The sequence below is a fragment of the Molossus molossus genome, unplaced genomic scaffold (genome assembly GCF_014108415.1).
Source record: "Molossus molossus isolate mMolMol1 unplaced genomic scaffold, mMolMol1.p scaffold_m16_p_15, whole genome shotgun sequence".
Lineage (NCBI taxonomy): Eukaryota > Metazoa > Chordata > Mammalia > Chiroptera > Molossidae > Molossus > Molossus molossus.
In genome coordinates, this window is record NW_023425350.1 from 80,274,555 (window position 1) to 80,293,015 (window position 18,461).

The following is an 18,461-nucleotide window of genomic DNA, read 5'->3' on the forward strand; positions in this document are numbered from 1 at the left end:
TGGTTTTGTAATTCAAAGGATAACCTTTGGCAAAAATGCTGAGCCAAGAGCAAGAATCACAGCGGTCAAAACGGATGCCAAATGAGGTAAGAATGTTGGGCAGAGCCTTGGTGAACAGGAGCAAATGATTGTAAGTTCCCCATTTTCATGTTATAAAGAGAAATTAACCACAAGGGAGGATTAAACCCACGAAACACCACGCTTCTGTCTGGTGCAGTTTAGAGACCACCGTGAGACACTCCCCTCCGCACCCACGGGAGAGGGTGGCAGGGCGGGGCCAGGATGCTGGGCACGGTTCCTTCACCCAGAGGGACCTCCTCGGAGGGACTGAGTGACCACGGAGCCAGGAAACAAATCATTACCCAAGACATTTATTACAAATGCCATGAACATATTCATGAAGTAAAGTTGGTTTAAAAAGAACAAGAAAAGCCAGGGCTTTGATATTACACCCAAAACACAGGAAGATGCTCTCACAAATAAGCAGTATTAACTACATTCTTAAAATAGTTTTAGTGCACTGCATTTTTAGAAAAGGGAAATACCCCACCCCCCTGAAAGGTTCCTGCAACACTGATCAGTTGGTGTGACTATTCTAACATGACCACCTGTCTGCTCCCAAACCCCGAGCTGAGAACAAGGCCCTTGTGCTGGAGGCTGCAGACGTCCGACGCTCACGGTGAGCGCGGCGACATGAAGCTCTCGCTCTCTACACTCAGAAAGCAGACTGCATCAGTCAGCGTGATGAAGCCACACGGCCAGTTCTCTTCGGGGACAGTGTCTCATGTGCCTATTGAGACCTGTGACAGAATAACAGTCAGACTTCAATCTGATCGTTTTGGTATTAAGATTAAATTAAACATTAATGTTTTCCTCCAAAAACATATAAACTAAACCACCTCTTAATGCATTAAAACAATGAGGTAGGCAAAAAAAAAACAAAAAAAAAAAAACAACACACAACATGTGGTTGAAGACCGTGCCCTGTGCGCGTGCGGGCCGCGGGGCGAGCTGCCCGCGCAGGGTCGTGCGACTGTCCACAGCACAGCTCTGGCTGTGAGACAAACGCACACACTTTCTTTTTCCTTTTTTCTTAAAGAACCATCTGCACGTGATTTAGGCAAAACCTGGTACACAAAAAAATGACTGAGTTCTTGGCAGAGCCAAAAAAAAAAAAAAAAAGTTCCCCCAAAAAACAAAATGGGACCCCCTTAACCCACCCCACCCCGCCTCCCATGCCCCACCCACTAAAAAGTTATCCTAGTAACTGTGTCTTTCACATTTTATAAATATTAACTTCTTAAACCTGCCCCTTCTTCTGTCCACATATTGTCACATTACAAAAAGAAATGTCAATTAAATACATTGTTAACGTCACTATATTAAATCTGCTCTTGCTCCGGCAACCTGCTCGCTGAGACCCACACTCTCCACCTCCTGTGCCCACTCCCCAGGCACCCACAGCACCTTCCCCTCTCCTGTTCCAGACACCCCAGGACGTCACTCAGAGGCCAGGAGTCCTGGAGCTGAAGGAGGGGCCTGCTCTCTGGTCTGATGCTCGATCCACAACACTTATAGCACCTGATGGTAGAATCTGAACAGCACCAGCTGCATTGCAGCCTGATTTATTTTTGAGTAAGAAAAAAAATAAAAAAATAAAAAGGTCGGGGTAACTTGGAGGAAGGGCAGGAGGCGGAGGAGAAAGAGCCCCGCAGCAGTGTCCGCGCACACGGCTGTCCTGGACTGCCCGGCGCAGTCTGAGCTCCAGCTGCAAGTTCCAAGTTCCCAGGCGCTTGGAGACGGGCCGCGGTCCTCGCACAGTGACTCTACCAGCTCAGCAGAGAAGTCCTGCCTAACGTCATGAAATAAACCTGACTGCTGCCACCAGACCGGACAGAAGCAAAGAATACCTGCGAAAGCAAGAGAAAGGGCAGGGTTACCACCAAACAGCACCGCCTGTGAGCACAGAGCTCCCGGCGGCTCCCCGGCAGGAGCGGCCCCCACCTCAACACTGCCACACGCAGGAAGCGGAAACCCCGAAGGAAACGTGGAGGACACAACTTTTCATTTATCAGGAGTGATCATCTGTGGCCAATTTTTATTACAGCTAAGAAGGCTAATCAGTCAAATAACCCCTTGTGCATTGCCACAGTGTGACAATTTCACAAGATTAAAAAATGATGCTTCTGAAATCGGGCCATTTCTTTTACCTCCACTGCGGATGCCCTCCAAGAGATGGATGTGTTTAGAAAACTCAATGAACTACGGGGAGGACCCCTTTGCAACACGATTTTTCTATTTTTATTTATTTATTTATTTTTTTATCCTCACCCGAGGACATTTTTCCATTTTTTGTTCAGATAGAGCGGGAGGGAGAGAGAGGAAGAGAGAGAGAGAGAAACATTGATGTGAAGGGACACATCGAGTGGCTGCCACCCGCACGACCAACCAGGGCCGGGGACAAACTGCAACCGAGGTACATGCCCTTAGCGGGAACCGAACCCAGGTCTCTCTGGACCGCAGGCGGACGCTCCAACCGCTGAGCTAAACCGGCCAGGGCTGATTTTTCTCTTTTAAAAAATTAAGCTAGCCCTATCTGGTTTTACTCAGTGGTTAGTGTCCGCCTGAGGACCAAAGGGACTCGGGTTCAATTCCTGGTCAAGGGCACCAACCTGGGTTCGATCCCTGGCATTGGTCCAGGTCATGCAAGAGGCAACCAATTGATGTGTCTCTCTCACAATGATGTTTGTTTCTCCCCCACCTCCCCTGCCTCCCCCCCACTCTAAGAATCAATGGGAAAATATCCCTGGGTGAGAATTAACAAAAAATAAATAAATAAATAAGCTAAAATGTATTATTTATTTCATGACGTTACAAAGTAATTTAATTTTGTTCCTTTTATTAATAAACTTTGAGGGATATGGCATCACGAATTATAAAATTATTTAACAGAAGTTCAAAGAATTTCAAACTCATGGCTGTATTAAATACACTTGGAAAACATAAGCCAGAAAGCTGGTGAAATCCTGGGTGAGGTCTGAGGTGGTATGACTTTTCAAGGTAAAGATTTGGGAGATGTTACGTAGGAAAAAACATTACTCCATTAGCAGTGCTCTTCGGACTGCAGGAGAAAAGTGGGGTGCTGAAGAGAGAGCTACAGGTCCGCTGGTCACGCGGACTTCACGTCTGATCGGAGAAGTCAGCCTGCGGGACTATTTCAACGTGGAGCAGGAGGCGGAGATGCTCTTAGGAGGTGAGTGTCTAGGCTGCCAACAGCTGCCCCAGGCAGCGGGCCCGTCTCCACCCAAGGGCACAGGACAGAAGCTGGGCTTGGCAAAGATCAGCTCCTGCCTTGCTGGATGGCTCAGGAGTTGGAGCGTCGCCCGCGGACCAGAGACCTGGGTTTGGTTCCGGCCAAGGGCATGTACCTTGGCTGCGGTTCGTCCCCAGCCCCGGTTGGGGTTGTGTGGGAGGCAACCAGTCAATGTGTCTCTCTCACACAGATGTTTCTCTCTCCCCCTCCCTCCCACTCTATCTGAAGATAAACAGAAAAATATCCTCAGGTTAGGACTGAAAAAAAAAAAGATCAGCTCCCGCCTCGCTGTCCTTTCGGAAGCAGGCCAGGGTGACCCACAGCCTTGGCCATCTATCTGCTCCACTCCAACGCTGGTTTTGGGAATTCCTTGGGGGTGAGTAGGACAGGAGAGGGCAAGGATGTGGTCAGTTTGGGAAAAGAAAGGTTTTTTATCTTGGGGCTTGGATGCCCTGGGGTCTCAGATGCAGGAGGTACCTGTCTTTCTGCAACGATTTCCCTCAGGGTTTCTGACATGCACACTGGGAAGTTATTTCACTGCTGGAAAGGCAGCGAGCACAGGATCTTCCTGACACACGCGGGGACAGAGCCCCGCCTGCCCAGATCTGCACGGGTGGTTTCTCACTGCAACACCCCACCTGCCCCCACATGGCAGCTCAGCTTCCCGAGTCCCAAGCCAAACATCTGACAGGTCACCCAAAGGGGTTAAAACACTCTGTATGGTAATTTCTCCAGGGATAAACTTTCTCTATCACCTCATAGAAAAACAATATATCTATATATGCAACACACATCTCAACCCCCATTAACACGTCTAAAATCCACAACTAAAAAGTTCCTTGATGAATTATTTCAGAAACTATTGAATCCTAAGGAAAAGCTTCACCAAACTCCGTGAAAATGAAGCGCCGTGGAAAGGTGGCGGACGGAAGGAGCCGTGTCCGAGGCCCGTTACCTTGTCGTTGCGCTCACACAGGAACTTCAGTCTCTGCGCCCTTTTGTGCATGAACACACCGTCCAGGTGGCCTGTCTCCACAGACCGGATCTCTATGGCCTTTTCTCCCCAGCCCATCGTCTGATTGGATCGAATATATGCTTTTTGAGGCAAAACACATATTGTTAAAGATAAGAAAATAGCTGTGAAAAGATGCTTCTTATGCAACACACACACACACACACACACACACACACCCTAAACGTCTAGCATTTAAGAATTTTTGTTTTAAGAAACCCGGCCTTCTCTGTGAGCTCTCGGTCTGTCCTGAGAAGCCGACACTTGAATCAATGGGTGAAGGTGTTCATCTGCGAGGCACCTCCTGCCTTGCGCCATGACCACTGTGTGTACAGGGGAGTGCTCCGTCCCGGCAAGCCGGTCAGAGGGCGCAGGGAGAAGGAATGACAGGTGGACAGCGACAGTGACTGAACTGCAACCAGGGCAGTATGAAAGAGAACTTGAAGCCCCGGAGCCCGCGCCGCCCGCCGCCAGGCCCGCGCTGCCGGCTGCCACCAGGCCCGCGCCGCCCGCCACCAGGCCCGCGCTGCCCGCCGCCGCGCCCGTGCTGCCGGCTGCCCCCACGGACGCCTCCAGAACTGCAGGCTGTGTCGGGCTGGGGCTCTGCCGCCCCAAGGGCACAGCACACACCTTCCGTCTCCCTGTCCTTCCACAGTCATTCAACACCTGTCCCACTTCCCTGAATGTCTTAAGGATTAAGTGGAGGATTGTCAAGGACAAGAGTTTAAAAACATATTAATATCTTGGATTTTGTTCTAAAGCAGCCCGACTCCACAATCTAACTTCCCACCGTCCAGCACCAGCCACCCCCGCGGACAATGCCCGCCGGTTCAGACACACGCGCAGACGCCGCCTCCTGGCACCTACCCACGGAGGTGGGCATCTCCCCCCACTGCAGAACCACGTCCTTGGTGATGCGCCCGTACGTGTTGACGTAGACGCCCTCGTCCTCGTAGCACAGCAGCAGCTCCATGCCGTCCGTGTCGGGGAGGATGATGACCGCGTGCGGCTTGATGCTGCACTGGATCTGGAGGGGGGACAGAGCACAGGGCTCGGCAAGGCTGTCTCGGAGGATGCGCTGCCCGTGCCCCTGGCGATGGGCGCAGCACAGGACGACGTTTGGGACACCCACGCGTCCGTATCCCGCATCGTTTACAGGCCGTACTCCACGAGCTCACATTTCCTGAGGTCCCTGGAACATATCAAGGCTGTGGACTCCATTTAAGAAATTATGGTCCTCAAAGCACTCCCAACCCCGGGGTGTTCTGACCTACCAGCTACTGCCCCAAATCCATCCCATGTTAGTCAAAGCCAGGGCTAAGAGGTTTTCAGGAGGGCTTCACAGAGCCAGGAGGGACGGTTCCACTTGTCTCAGAGAGCATGGAGCTGTGGAAATGGCATGTCATTTAAGTACTCACCCCCACACCACCAGGGGCAGTAAGGAATCCCTGCTTGTGTTGTTAGTTCACTAAGCAGAGTAAAGAGAAAGTCAAAACAAAATGGAGCCAGCCAACCCACCACAGAGGGAGGGCTCTCTCTTACGTGTGTGGGTAGGTAAATGTCGTAGACGGACCCCGAGTCCACATCGACAGCATGGAACCCAGCGCAGGACCCGTAGATCACCTTCAGCCGCTGGCCCTCCTCCACAGTGAGGTCCACCAGCAGCGGCTTGTGGGCCAGCTCTCCAAACGACTGCGAGGCAAACAGGAACCCAGGGGCAGTGAGCGAGTGACTCACTTCCCACAGGGCAACTAGGGAAGCCAGTCCCCAGCTGGCCAATCCCTGAGCCCCCTGGCAACAATCAATGGTAACAACACTCGAAAAACACATTTAATTTAACATGCTTTTGTCTGTTAACAAGAATCTAGAAAATACTTCTTCCAGAAGCCATGTCCCAAATTCTCCCTACCGAGTCCACGCATTCTGCTCTGTCACATGTCTCAGTGAGAAAACACGCAGAGAAATGACCGGGGATCCCCACGGCACACTCTCCAACTACGCGAATGCAGACCACGGGCTGCAGAGTCACACTGAGAATTTACCAGGAGGCTCGGCACAGTCACTACGGCTTCTACTGACACTATCAGACTTCTGCTTGCATGTGTGACCCCAGGGACAGTGACAAAGGGGTGACATGCAGCCTGGAGGGCCTTATCCCCGTTCACATCAGCACCTACAGCTCACTGGGCAGATTCAAATAATTACTGAAAGCAGCTAGTCTAGAGCCTATAACATGAAGATTATATTAAGAGCAAGTCTCAGATGATTATTATTATTTCATATCCAATTACTTTCATTCAATAATATGCAGACTTACTTTTTAAGCAAATATGATACCCATTTATCCTGCTTTACTAGGGATCAAGGAATAAGCCATCTAAATATATCAATTTCCCAAATAATTAAAGGCTAACCTGAATAAGATATATCCAAACTATTTTTAAAATAAGTAAATAGAATTATTTTGGATGAAAAATTCTTAATTTCTCACCATACATGAAATAGTCCGAGGGACTATGCTTAAGGATCTGTGTCTAATATTAGAAAGGATGTTAAGTTATTTATACTATCTAATGTCACAGCACAATCATTTAAATTAAGTGTCATAAATTTGTATCTAGTGCAAACGCAAAATTTTTTTAAATATCAGAAATACTCATATAAAATAACAATATTTTTCCACATTTTTCTTAAAAAAAAAAAAAAAGTGGTACACTACACATATTTTACTCTGCTTCTCTGTTTAAGTTGTGACTCTGTACCACGCATTCCTGTGTTGTTAAGAATGTCTGTAATTTAATTCTAACGAGCACTTGGCGGGCACTTTCCTGTCGTCTAAATGTCCACGCACGTCCATGACGTCAGGTGGGGGCCGAGGCTGCTCTGACGTGGAAGTGCTGCTGCTCTGTTCTCTCCTGTCACCACAGTGACCGAAGCGTCTGCACGGCACCTGGCCCCACTGCCCACTCCGAGGGCCGAGACGCAGAGAGCGAGGCTTATGACATGAGCCATGCCGCTCTTATGAAAAGTCACACCCTGTTCAGTGATCAGTTTTAACTGCTGAGGGTTTTAAACGTGTTCCCTGGCTCTGGGTCACAGCACAGCAATGCCCTTTTGAATGCCCCTGATGTCGTTACCTTGAAGGCCATGAATTTGTGGTATGGCTTGGGTGCCCACGCGTAAACTTCCACAGAACTCTTCAAAGCGATTACGAGAAATTTGATTCTTTCATATTTTACTAAAAAAACAGATAAGAGAAGCACAAATCAGTATCAACACGGAACTCTAAATTCTTTGGGCTGTCTTCCACAAACTTTATAAAAATGACTTCTACTGCCCTGGCCGATTTGGCTCAGCGGTTAGGGCGTTGGCCTGCGGTCCAGAGAGACTGGGGCTCAATTCCCGCTAAGGGCATGTACCTCGGTTGCAGTGTGTCCCCGGCCCTGGTTGGGCCCTATGGGAGGCAGCTACTCGATGTGTCCCTTTCACGTTGATGTTTCTCTCTCTCTTCCTCTCTCTCCTTCCCACTCTATCTGAACAAAAAACAGAAAAATGTCCTCAGGTGAGGATAAAAAAAATGACTTCTGATTCATGCAAACCAACAGGCGGAAATGCTGAGGGTCCAGCTCAGTGCCCTTCCGAGCCCTTCCACGTGTGAGCCCGGCTGTTCCGAGTTCTTGCCGCTGTGCTGACTCAGCTCCCACACTCTGCTACCGCCAGTGAGTCCTTCCACTGATGTGTCTGACCTCCTCATACTGTCAGTGTTTAATCATCAAGGGCAATGCCAAGCACACCACCCTGGCCTCTCAGCGGCTCAGTGTCTGTCACTTGAGAAGGGCAGTGACACTAGTCAGTCAAGAAGCTCCCAAGCCATAGCAAGAGGCCGAGCCTTCCCCGTGCCTTGTCCTGAGCCCTGCGTGGAGCTCAGAGGCTGAGGCACAGACGACCACACCAGAGCACTCGCTGACCGAGGGAGGCCCAGCTGTCTCTGCGTGGAAGCCCCCGTATCACTTCAAACCACTTCTTGACCTGTAGAGGTAGTAACTGCTAGGATTCCACCTCAAGTTCTGAACCAAAAGAGCAGTAGTGAAGAAAATCTCTCTTCAACTATCTACCTATACTTATAAAAAACATATGCAGACACACACGTACAGACACCTCCTTGACAAAGCTGTTTACTTACAGCCAGCCAGCTCTGCTTAAAATAAACACAAACACTCAGAGGAACCCTGCGCACGTGTGACTTGCTGGCTGGGTCAGACCCGGCGGTTTCTAAGTGCCCGATCTCCACGGTGACTGGACTGCCCCTCTGCAGGTGAACGTGAGTGACCTGTCCACTAGAAAGGGTGAGGACTCTGCACAGGGTGCGCCGGGGGCCAGGGCACACACAGGACACAGCGAGCAGCAGGGAAGCTCTGGGGGTGCTCGAAGGTGCCCCGGCCCAGCCGTCTTCAGGATCAGATGGTGCCTTAGAAACGTAACAGTAACGAGCCACACACACCACAAACAAGCTCATTATTGAAGGCTTTAAAGAATATGTGCCCTGCTGGCACTCACCAACTTTATAGTGCACACACCCTTCCAGGTCGCCGACGGTCGTCCACCCCTGCTTCTTCTCCACCTCCGGGTCATTGTGCAGGATCTTATTCCTCAACCAGGACAGATAGTAGACACGTAACTTATCCTTTTTGCCTAGCGAAACAAATAAAAACATTTTACACACATATTCAAAAGCAGACGTCATCAATAACAACAGCAACTAAAATAAATTCAATAAATAACAACTATCTTCCTGCTAAGGGAATAATTTTGTATCAGTTTTACCAGAAACTCAATTCAAGCTTTTCAGATGGACTTTGAAACTCAAGATTTATCACAGTTGTACCCTGAGTTAGAAGGAAAGATTTTAAAAAGAATAAAGAACTCGCACTTATGTAGACGAACAGTATCAATAAGCCAGTCACCTTCACAGTGACACAGTCAGCAGAGCTTGTAGGGTGCTCTCACACGTACTGTCTTCTGATTCTCAAAGCCCTCAGCACAGCGATTACTTCCCACTCGACAGCACAAGGGTTACACAGATCACCCAGCAGGCTGAGTCCCCCAAAGGTGAGCCACCCTGGAGATGTGCGCAACTCACAAGCCAACAGAGGACTTGCCTCCAAAACTGCAAAGCGCGCTGAGAAACCGGCCACGGAAGGGGGCGCCGCAGAACAAGCAGGAAGCCACCCCCAGGCACACAGGGAGGCCCGCTCCCAACAGCCAGCAGTGAATGCAGGTTCACCCCGCGATGCGGTGCGGCCCCCACGCCCGCCAGTGCCGAGAATTGAAGGAGCAGGGACACTTGAAAACGGGGGTGACAAGGAACGTCGGTGACTCGTGCGGAAATGGTGAGAACCACTGTGAAAAGCGTGGCGTCATCTATGAAAGTAGGACATACGTGTACCCAGCCAAGGCCCAGTGATTTCTCTCCTGATATACATGTGTCTCTGAGCCCCAAATACGAGCACGAATGTCTACAGCAGCACTGTTCCTAACAGGCCCCCAGGGACAACACGAGCCTGGTAACAGTGGCCGAGTGGCGAATTCTGATGGGGTCACACACAGGAACAAGAAGGAACAGATACAGCTAAAAACAACCACACACACAAGACGCTGAGCAAAGCCACCAGACACTCACATGAAGCTACAGAAAAATCCTACGATCCTATGAATAGGTGTAGAAAAGCATTTGACGATACCCAGCACCCATCTCGTGATAAAAGCTCTAGGCTAGCCCTGGCTGGTGGCTCAGTAGGCTAGAGCACTGTCCCACGCACCAAAAGATTGTGGGTTTGATTCCCGGTCAGGGTACAGGCCTGTTTCAGGATCAATCCCCAGTTAGGGGTGTGCTGGAGGCAGCCGATCAATGTTTTTTTCTCTCCCTCTCTCCTCCCCCCTTACTCTCTCTCAAATCAATAAAAAAAATATATTTTTAAAAAAGTCAACTGCTTTCCTATATACTCGCTAAAGCAGTTGGAAATCTTAAACAGTGTGAAAAGGCTCCATGCTTATGACTCCAACATCATCATTCTGGAAAAGGTAGCAGAGACTGTACAAAACATCAGTTGTTGCCAGGGGCTCGGACCAGGGGTGAGCAGGTGAAGCCGGGGGTTTCCGGGCGGTGACGACGGTCTGCGTGACACTGTGACGGTGGACAATCATGCACTTGTCGGAACCCACAGAACACACACCACCAAGAGTCAACCCCGATATAAACTACAGACTTCAAGTAGCCAGACACCTGCCATTTTACTGCTTATATGACTTCAGTCCAATGAAAACAAAACCAATCTAAGGCGCTCTGTGACAAGCAGGTGGCACGAGGAGCTTCCAGGGTGGGGCCACATGGACGAACACTAATTGTGACAATTCACTGAACTCTAGACTTATTATCTGCGGACTTGTATACTATGTCTTATACTTTTTAAGTATGAAGAACTTGGGAAAATATTCAATATGTTAAGTGAAACAAAGACCACACGGTTTTGTGTACAGTGTTTTATTTCCATATTGAGATATATTTATAGAAAAGAGAAGAAAATACAATAAAATGTTAACAAGAGTTATCCCAATATAGTGGTAACATTTATTCTTCCTAAGTTTTCCTATTTTAAAAGCTTCCTAAAGTTGACATGTGTTATTTTTATGATTTTGAAAACCATTAAAAGCTACTAAAAAAGAATATGGAAAATCAGACCCAAAATTATCACTGGTACCAGCTGATTATTAATCTCCATGAATCACCCTGTTAACTGGATCACAAAGTCAACTCTAAACCATTCTCCTTGCAGATTTTTCTTCCTGTTTTTGAACCTCCTCCTCAACACTCTAGTTTTAAATGGTTGTTTCTCATTTAAGTGTAACAGTGAAATTTTTGCATTTCAACAAACACCTTTACTTATAACCAAAAGCCTATTTGAGAACTTAAAGATATACGTTACATATAAAACAAATGTAACAAGCTTGAGTTAGCAGATAACTAAATCAAAATTGCTGCTGAAAGACCTTTATATAAAGTCTTATAATTTTCATACTCTTTGACCCCAGCACTAACACAAGTTATTAGGAAATTATGATGTATGAAACATGAATGTGTATGCCCAAGGTTAAGTAAGCTACAAAGATTTGTGTGAAACATGTTTATATGAGGGGGAGGAATAAACGGAAGCCTTACAACAGAAGAGGAGTGAATCAATACTGGCACATCCATATGGAGAACACTCAGCAGCCATGTACGGTGGGTGTCACGGGAGAATGTCCAATGACACGGGAAGAGCTGCTGCCTGGTGGGAGCCAACAGAGCGGACAGCGCACACCCTGAGCTCAGGAGAGCGGCTCCCTGGAAGTGGGAGGAAAGGGATGCTAGCTGCAGGTGTGTCTGCACATATGGATATGTGTTTTAACATCTGTTAAAAAAACCAGCCAGTCAGTATATGGGTGTCCTGGTTTCTTATTATTATTGTCTGAATGTTTGAAATATTGAAAAACCATTTTTATGCAGATTTTTTACCCCATGAGTGTGTGTATTTTGAGTTGATTATGCTTAGAAGACTGGAAGTTAAAAACCGAAACGTGGCCCTGGCCGGTTTGGCTCAGCGGTTAGAGCGTCGGCCTGAGGACCAGAGAGACCCGGGTTCAGATCCCGCTATGGGCACGTGCCTCGGTTGCAGTCTGTCCCCGGCCCCAGTTGGGGTTGTGTGGGTGGCGACCAGTCCATGTGTCTCTCTCATATCGATGTTTCTCTCTCTCTCTTCTTCCCTCTCCTCTTCCTACTCCATCTGAAGATAAATGCAAAAATGTCCTCGCGTGAGCAAAAAAACCCCCACCAAAACATTAATCCATGTTCTCTTGGGATGATTTTACATTTTATTTCTCCTACTAGATTTTCTGCAGTAATTGGTTACCTTTAATAATAAATATAATTTGTACTAAAAAAGGTGCTCTTTCTAAAAAAAAAAAAACCTTATGGTGTTAACTAACGTAAGAAAAGAACACAGTTCCTCTGCATGAAAAATAGCCGGAGGAAGAAGTGAACACAAGCCTACACCTGGATGCGCCGGATCGAACCCAGCAACAGCAGAGGGCAGAGCGCCTGTGTGGGAGATGCCATCACCACGTGTGCCTGGGCTTTTCAAGACTGCCCTCCAGGGAGCGAAGGGTGCACATGGAGGTCACCTCTGGTACAGCTGTATCTCGTTGAGCCATGACTTCAGAAAAGGAGGTAGCTGAAGGTCAGTGCTAGAACCCTGCTTTACTAAACAAATACTTACCAGATATTGTCACCAAGACATTCAAGCCTTCAAGGACGTCCATCTGCTGAAATCGTCTTCGGCTGATCAGAGGGTACACCTTCCCTTGGCCACTTCTGTCCAACAGCATCAGGCCGCTTTCTGTGCCCACTAACAAATTCACACCTGCATGAAGGACAGAGAAAGGCCTGATGTCACCCTGCTCGGCGGGCGCGGGATGGTACACCATCTACCTGGCAGAGCGGCTTCCTAACTCGCCCACAAGAAGGAAGGCTCGGCACAGACACAGGTCAAAGTACTCAAACGGCAGCACATCGCCACAGAGATGTGACGCTGACGTATTTACTCACATGTAAGAAAGGATGTAAGGGGAACATGAGCAAGCCCCATCCCCTGTTCCCGCCACAAGGCACCCATTCCCGCGCTTCCTCAGACCCCCAGGATGCCCGGGCTCACCACCTCCTTGGCACTGCAGGGTCTACATGTGACTGGGCACACAAGACACCTGAACACACCTTTGTCCCGACCCCTGCAAGCTCCCTCCCTCTGCCGTTATTCTCCTGGAATGGCTGTATGCAGCCCCGAACGCTTCAGTGTTCGTGACTGATGTGGCTTCCATCATTCAGCTTAAGGTTTTCTTAAAGACCGTTTGCCATCATCATCAAGAAAACAACAACTGCTCTCAGCCCTCCGTCCCCCAGCTTCTCAGGAAAACTGAAATCCTGTGACCTCCTGGGGCACCCACCTGATTTTCTGACCCCAGGTTCAGTCTCCTTCCGCGTCCCCACGCACCTCCTCTCCTGGATGCTGGCCCCTGGAGCAGCACCCCTGAACCAAGAACTCCTCATTCCACTCCCTCCCTCCCTTCTGCTGCTGTCCATGTCCACTGAAACCAGCGTCTCGGCCTCTGCCGCCTCCATCCCACGGCTGCCTCACACCAGCCACGGGCCACCCAAACCAGAGCCCGCCTTCCTCGCCCTGGCCTCCGCTCCAGCCCCTTACAACTACGGACAGAGACGGGCCCTCGCTGCACGTGCTGGCACATCCTCCCTTCCTGGCATCCTTGCCGTCACACTGCGCCTTCAGAACCACTCCCCAGGTCGAGGGGGGCACAGAAGCCTTGACTGAGCATTCTAACTCTGCCCCTTGAGCCAACCGACTTCCTCTTCATCATTCACTTACTTCCCCAAACGCATTCTCCCTCAGTCTAAACGAACTTTGCAGCCTGTGCTGAGGTCATCTTACATTCTCAGGGCACGGGGCACACACACCTGCACTGATTCCCTGAACTGGGCAGTAACATCACAGACCAGACATGAAGCATTTGGCCTTCACAAAGTAAATGCTCAATCAGTATCTTCTGATAGAGGAAACGACACAGAACAAGTATGTATTTCTCAAACCCCATGACCCATGTTTTATTACACAAACCCTACTTCCAGAACACTTCAAATGAACCACTGTGAAGGCAATAAGAAAACACCCTCCCGCAGTCTCTCAGCTCTGTGCCTGCTCCGAAATGAGCAGGTGCGACCCCACCGAAGCAATACCAGTGAGGGGATGGGAGCACCTTGTTGGGTCCAGGAGAGAAGGAGGAACCTGGAATTTACCTATGTCCTCACTTCCCTGCTATTCGAACTCAAATAAAAACTTCAGTAACTCATAGTGTGCACGTGGACCGCTAGATATGCAGAAGTTCGTCCTCAGAAAAGGGAGAACATGTAGACAGATCTTCCTGAGTTCCGGACACAGCTGGCTTCTGATAAGCGTGACTGACGAATGCCCCATCACAACGCCATCGGCACACGGGGAGTCTCCTCACCCTTGTACAGGGGGCCTCTGACAGGAGCCCCGACAACACCCCAGAGCACAGGTGCTTGTGTCCAGTGTTAGTTTAATGAGACAGTTTGTTAGAGCCTGGTGTACTATGAAATAGCTTCAGAAAATCTGAGGGAAGCCTCTGGAATTCGGGGGGAAAGGGAAAAAAACCTGAGTATTCACTGCCTAACTCAAGAGAACCTTAACAATTAAACACAACTCTGAAAATAGAATCATTTGTACAACACAAGGAACAAGGCTTTAAGTGCACACAGCTCCTTCTATCATCTGAAAGCAGGATTTTAGGATGCACCATCGAAGCCAGCCCTGACCAACAGATGTCCAGTATGTTAGCCAATGGCCACGTGTGGCTGCTGAGTATTTGAAACGTGGCCGGTCCAACTGAGCAACAGAACTTTCTACTTTAGTTCATCTAAACTTAAATGGCCACATGAGGGTAATGGCCACCATAACAGCAATTGTAGCTAAGGATGGATTTTATTAATCAGGGAAAATCATGGCTTCGAATTATAGCTCATGGCATTACACTTTTCAGGCTTATAACAGCCATTGTTTTACAAAACAAAGTAACTCGATGCAAGACAAAGAAAGGGCTGTCCGCCTTCGTAGACTCAGTGTCAGCAGGAGATGCGGACGCCCTCGCAGCTCCACTCGCTCCCGGTCTGACTCTGCAGGCCGGCCGTCCTCCCGCGAGCACCGGCAGAGCGGAGTTCCTCTCCGCGCCCGCCCGCCGCACACCTGGGCCAGGTGTTCTAAAGAGCTTGGGAATGATTTGCAGCAGATAAAACAAACAGAGCCCATTCCCAAGGTTTCGTTTCAAGTAATATTTCAGTATTTTCCTGGTCAATCTCCAGTATCAAGTACCTAAAAATATCTATATCAAGAATCTGGTAATAACTACCCAAAACATGACCCTTGTGAAATCTTCTATTATTTGTGGTTTCCAAAATGAAACAGCATTCCAATAGCAATCACAGCTTTGCGTTAAGAAGGAATAAAGAGCCCTGGCCAGTTTGGCTCAGCGGTTAAGCGTCGGCCTGCGGTCTGGAGAGACCCGGGTTCGGTTCCCGCTAAGGGCACGTACTTCGGTTGCAGTTTGTCCCCGGCCCTGGTTGGTCGTGCGGGTGGCAGCCACTCGATGTGTCCCTTCACGTCGATGTTTCTCTCTCTCTCTCCCTTCCTCTCTCTCCCTCCCACTCTATCTGTACAAAAAATGGAAAAATATCCTCGGGTGAGGATAAAAAAATAAAATAAAAAATAAAAAAAATAAAAAAAGAAGGAATAAAGAACGAAACGATAAAGCTGAAAAAAATCTTTTCCCATACACAAAAATTGCAGCTAATTCAGACTCACGCCCTGACTGCCCATCCTCCCATCTTCGCCGCTCAGGGCCATGTGCCGAGGGCCCTGGTCTGAGGCATGTGGTCAAGCCAGTCCCTGGAAAATGACAGCCCAGGGAATGATGGACCTACAGAAACAATTAGGTTTCATGCTGCAGTCATTTTTTATAAATACAGTTTAAAACCTTTTGTCTGTTAGATATAATTAAACTTTGGCTCATTTTTCAGATGTAAGCTATACTAGGAACTGCAATTATACCCAGAAAAATCTAGTGTACATTAATGGGAAAAATGGCTATGAGCTATATAACATGTGATTTAAAATTTCCTTTAAAGTCCATGATAAATGATGACATTATTATAGTTACCTAACTGCAGATAACTCATTATGAATGTAAGAATGGAGGCAAGCATGTTCAAAAGATGTGTTAAAATAATCCTGACTGCAAACAGGGAAAATGCCTTATTAAAAAATATAATAAATATGGCCCTGGCCAGTTTGGCTCAGCGGTTAGAGCGTCGGCCTGCGGTCCGGAGAGACCCGGGTTCGGTTCCCGCTAAGGGCACGTACTTCGGTTGCAGTTTGTCCCCGGCCCTGGTTGGTCGTGCGGGTGGCAGCCACTCGATGTGTCCCTTCACGTCGATGTTTCTCTCTCTCTCTCCCTTCCTCTCTCTCCCTCCCACTCTATCTGTACAAAAAATGGAAAAATATCCTCGGGTGAGGATAAAAAAAAAAAATATAATAAATATGCACCAATTTATAAAACAAAAGTCAGTTATACGAGGTGATTAAAACAGAACGCATGATGCAAGCACTTCCCGGAAGGTACGGATGACAAGGCAGCGACACGGCAGCAGAAGGGACGCCTCTGTCCACTCAGGAACGCCAGAGCCCTCCGGCTCTTCCCCTCCTGGCTACACCTCTCACAGAACCTGTTTTACCTTTTCTGGGTCTAAGACTTCAAGAGGCTTGTTTCTAATTTAACAGGTAACTCATGACACCATCACAGGCAGAGGAGGGCGCCCCCTGCTGCTGCGCCCCAGCCAGGGAGCAACTCAAATATGATTTATAGAACGTATTTCAACTCGAAGACACCTCCCAATCTCTTCTTTTAACATACTGATAGAATGGAAAGTTCCACTTTGTTTTTAAAAATGTATGCTTCGAGATACTCTCCTAGTTTTCTCAGAGGTATTAAAAAAGTTAGTTAGGAAAAAGAAGGATTTTAGTTAAAAAAAATTTGTTAATGGCTTGGAGAATGGGGCCCGTTCATCTGCAGGACACAAGAGGAACATAAAGTTAAGTGTGAGATTGCTCCCAGCAGAAAATTATGGACAAAAATAACTTCAATTCCTAAAAATTAATACATTTAACACTGTTTCCACACTGGACCGACACATTCGTGTCTGGTGGCATGCCCGCGGTGGGCGCCTGAGCCCGAAGCCCCCGTGGCTACTGTCTCCTTCACCTACAAAGGCTAATGAAGAAACGTCCTTATGAACACTAGGGGGTTTAAAATACAGTGATACCTCGGTTCTCGAACATAATTCGTTCCAGGAGGACGGTCGAGAACCAAACTGTTCGAGAACCGAAGCAATGAAACCCAATAGGAAATAATAGAAACTGGATTAATTCGTTCCAAGCCCCAGAAAATGCCTATTTACTGGCCTAATTTGTATATAATATGTAGAAAAACGTAAGTCTCAACAAGAAATAAAAGTGTACAGTATGTCTAAGGGTTAAATTCAGTGTAAAGCGTGACTCTCTGCACAAAGCGTGACTCTCTCTCTGCACTCACACTGAGGACGCGAGCAAGGCGCGCTGGGCCGAATGAACGCCATTCGGCTCAACTCGGCTCATCTCGGAAGTTCGAGTTCCAAATATTTGTTCGGATTCCAAGACAAAAGTTTCTCGAATCTCCTGGTCGAATACCGATTTGGTCGAAAGTCAAGGCGTTCGAGAACCGAGGTATCACTGTACTAGCAGTGACAAGGACAAAATCCAGACCTCAAGGAATAAAAAAGCAAGTAGGTGTGTCTGCAAAGGGTGGTGACAGCCCTTCCTGACCCTTGGGAGTGGGCTGAGCAGGAGCTTATGAGGGGAAAGAGAGGTCAGGGAATGATAAGGCCCAGAGGTGGCGAGGAGGAAAGTCTATCCGTTGCATGGCCCTTCTTCAACAACAGGATGAGGAGCACCCTGAGGGTCAGAGGTGAATGCCGCGGCTCTGGTGTGAGCCTGGATCATTCAGGCAAGTGGGGTGGCAGGGTGGGGAAGGGGAGCTGGCTCGGTGCCTGTGGGGGTGCAGCGGCTGTCGAGGACATTCCAGGAACACCCATGTTAAGGAAAGTGTGCTATGGACTCAAACCAACGAATGCACTGCATGTGTCCTACCCGTCTGTGCTTGCAATGTCAAAGTGTGAGAAATGTCTCTGAGTAGAAGCAGGGTCCCTGTTAGAGCAGCTCTGGAATGCAGGGAGGAGGAGAACAAAAACAACTATGCCCAGGAGCAGGACCTGTGGGAGTGAGGAGGGGACAGACGAGGGATGGCAGAGAAACGAGCGTCAGAATGCAGACCCCGAGCCCTGTGCGTGGCCCGCTCTCCTCTCGAAGGGCGTCACACACACGGCGAGTGTGCAGCAGGTGAAGGGTCCGCGCCCTCGCAGAT

The 18,461-nt window shown here is 48.6% G+C and overlaps 1 protein-coding gene across 1 annotated transcript in view; it reads right to left on the bottom strand.

Annotated features, from left to right (window-relative positions):
• Positions 1-946: 946 nt before the first annotated feature.
• MAP4K4 (mitogen-activated protein kinase kinase kinase kinase 4) overlaps positions 947-18,461 on the bottom strand; it is a 180,378-nt gene continuing 162,863 nt past the window's right edge. The window contains 7 exon segments of the mRNA XM_036262518.1: positions 947-1,910; positions 4,269-4,408; positions 5,193-5,352; positions 5,868-6,017; positions 7,463-7,563; positions 8,883-9,017; positions 12,638-12,781. Of these exon segments, the coding sequence (XP_036118411.1) occupies positions 1,827-1,910; positions 4,269-4,408; positions 5,193-5,352; positions 5,868-6,017; positions 7,463-7,563; positions 8,883-9,017; positions 12,638-12,781 (914 nt within the window). The 3' untranslated portion in view covers positions 947-1,826.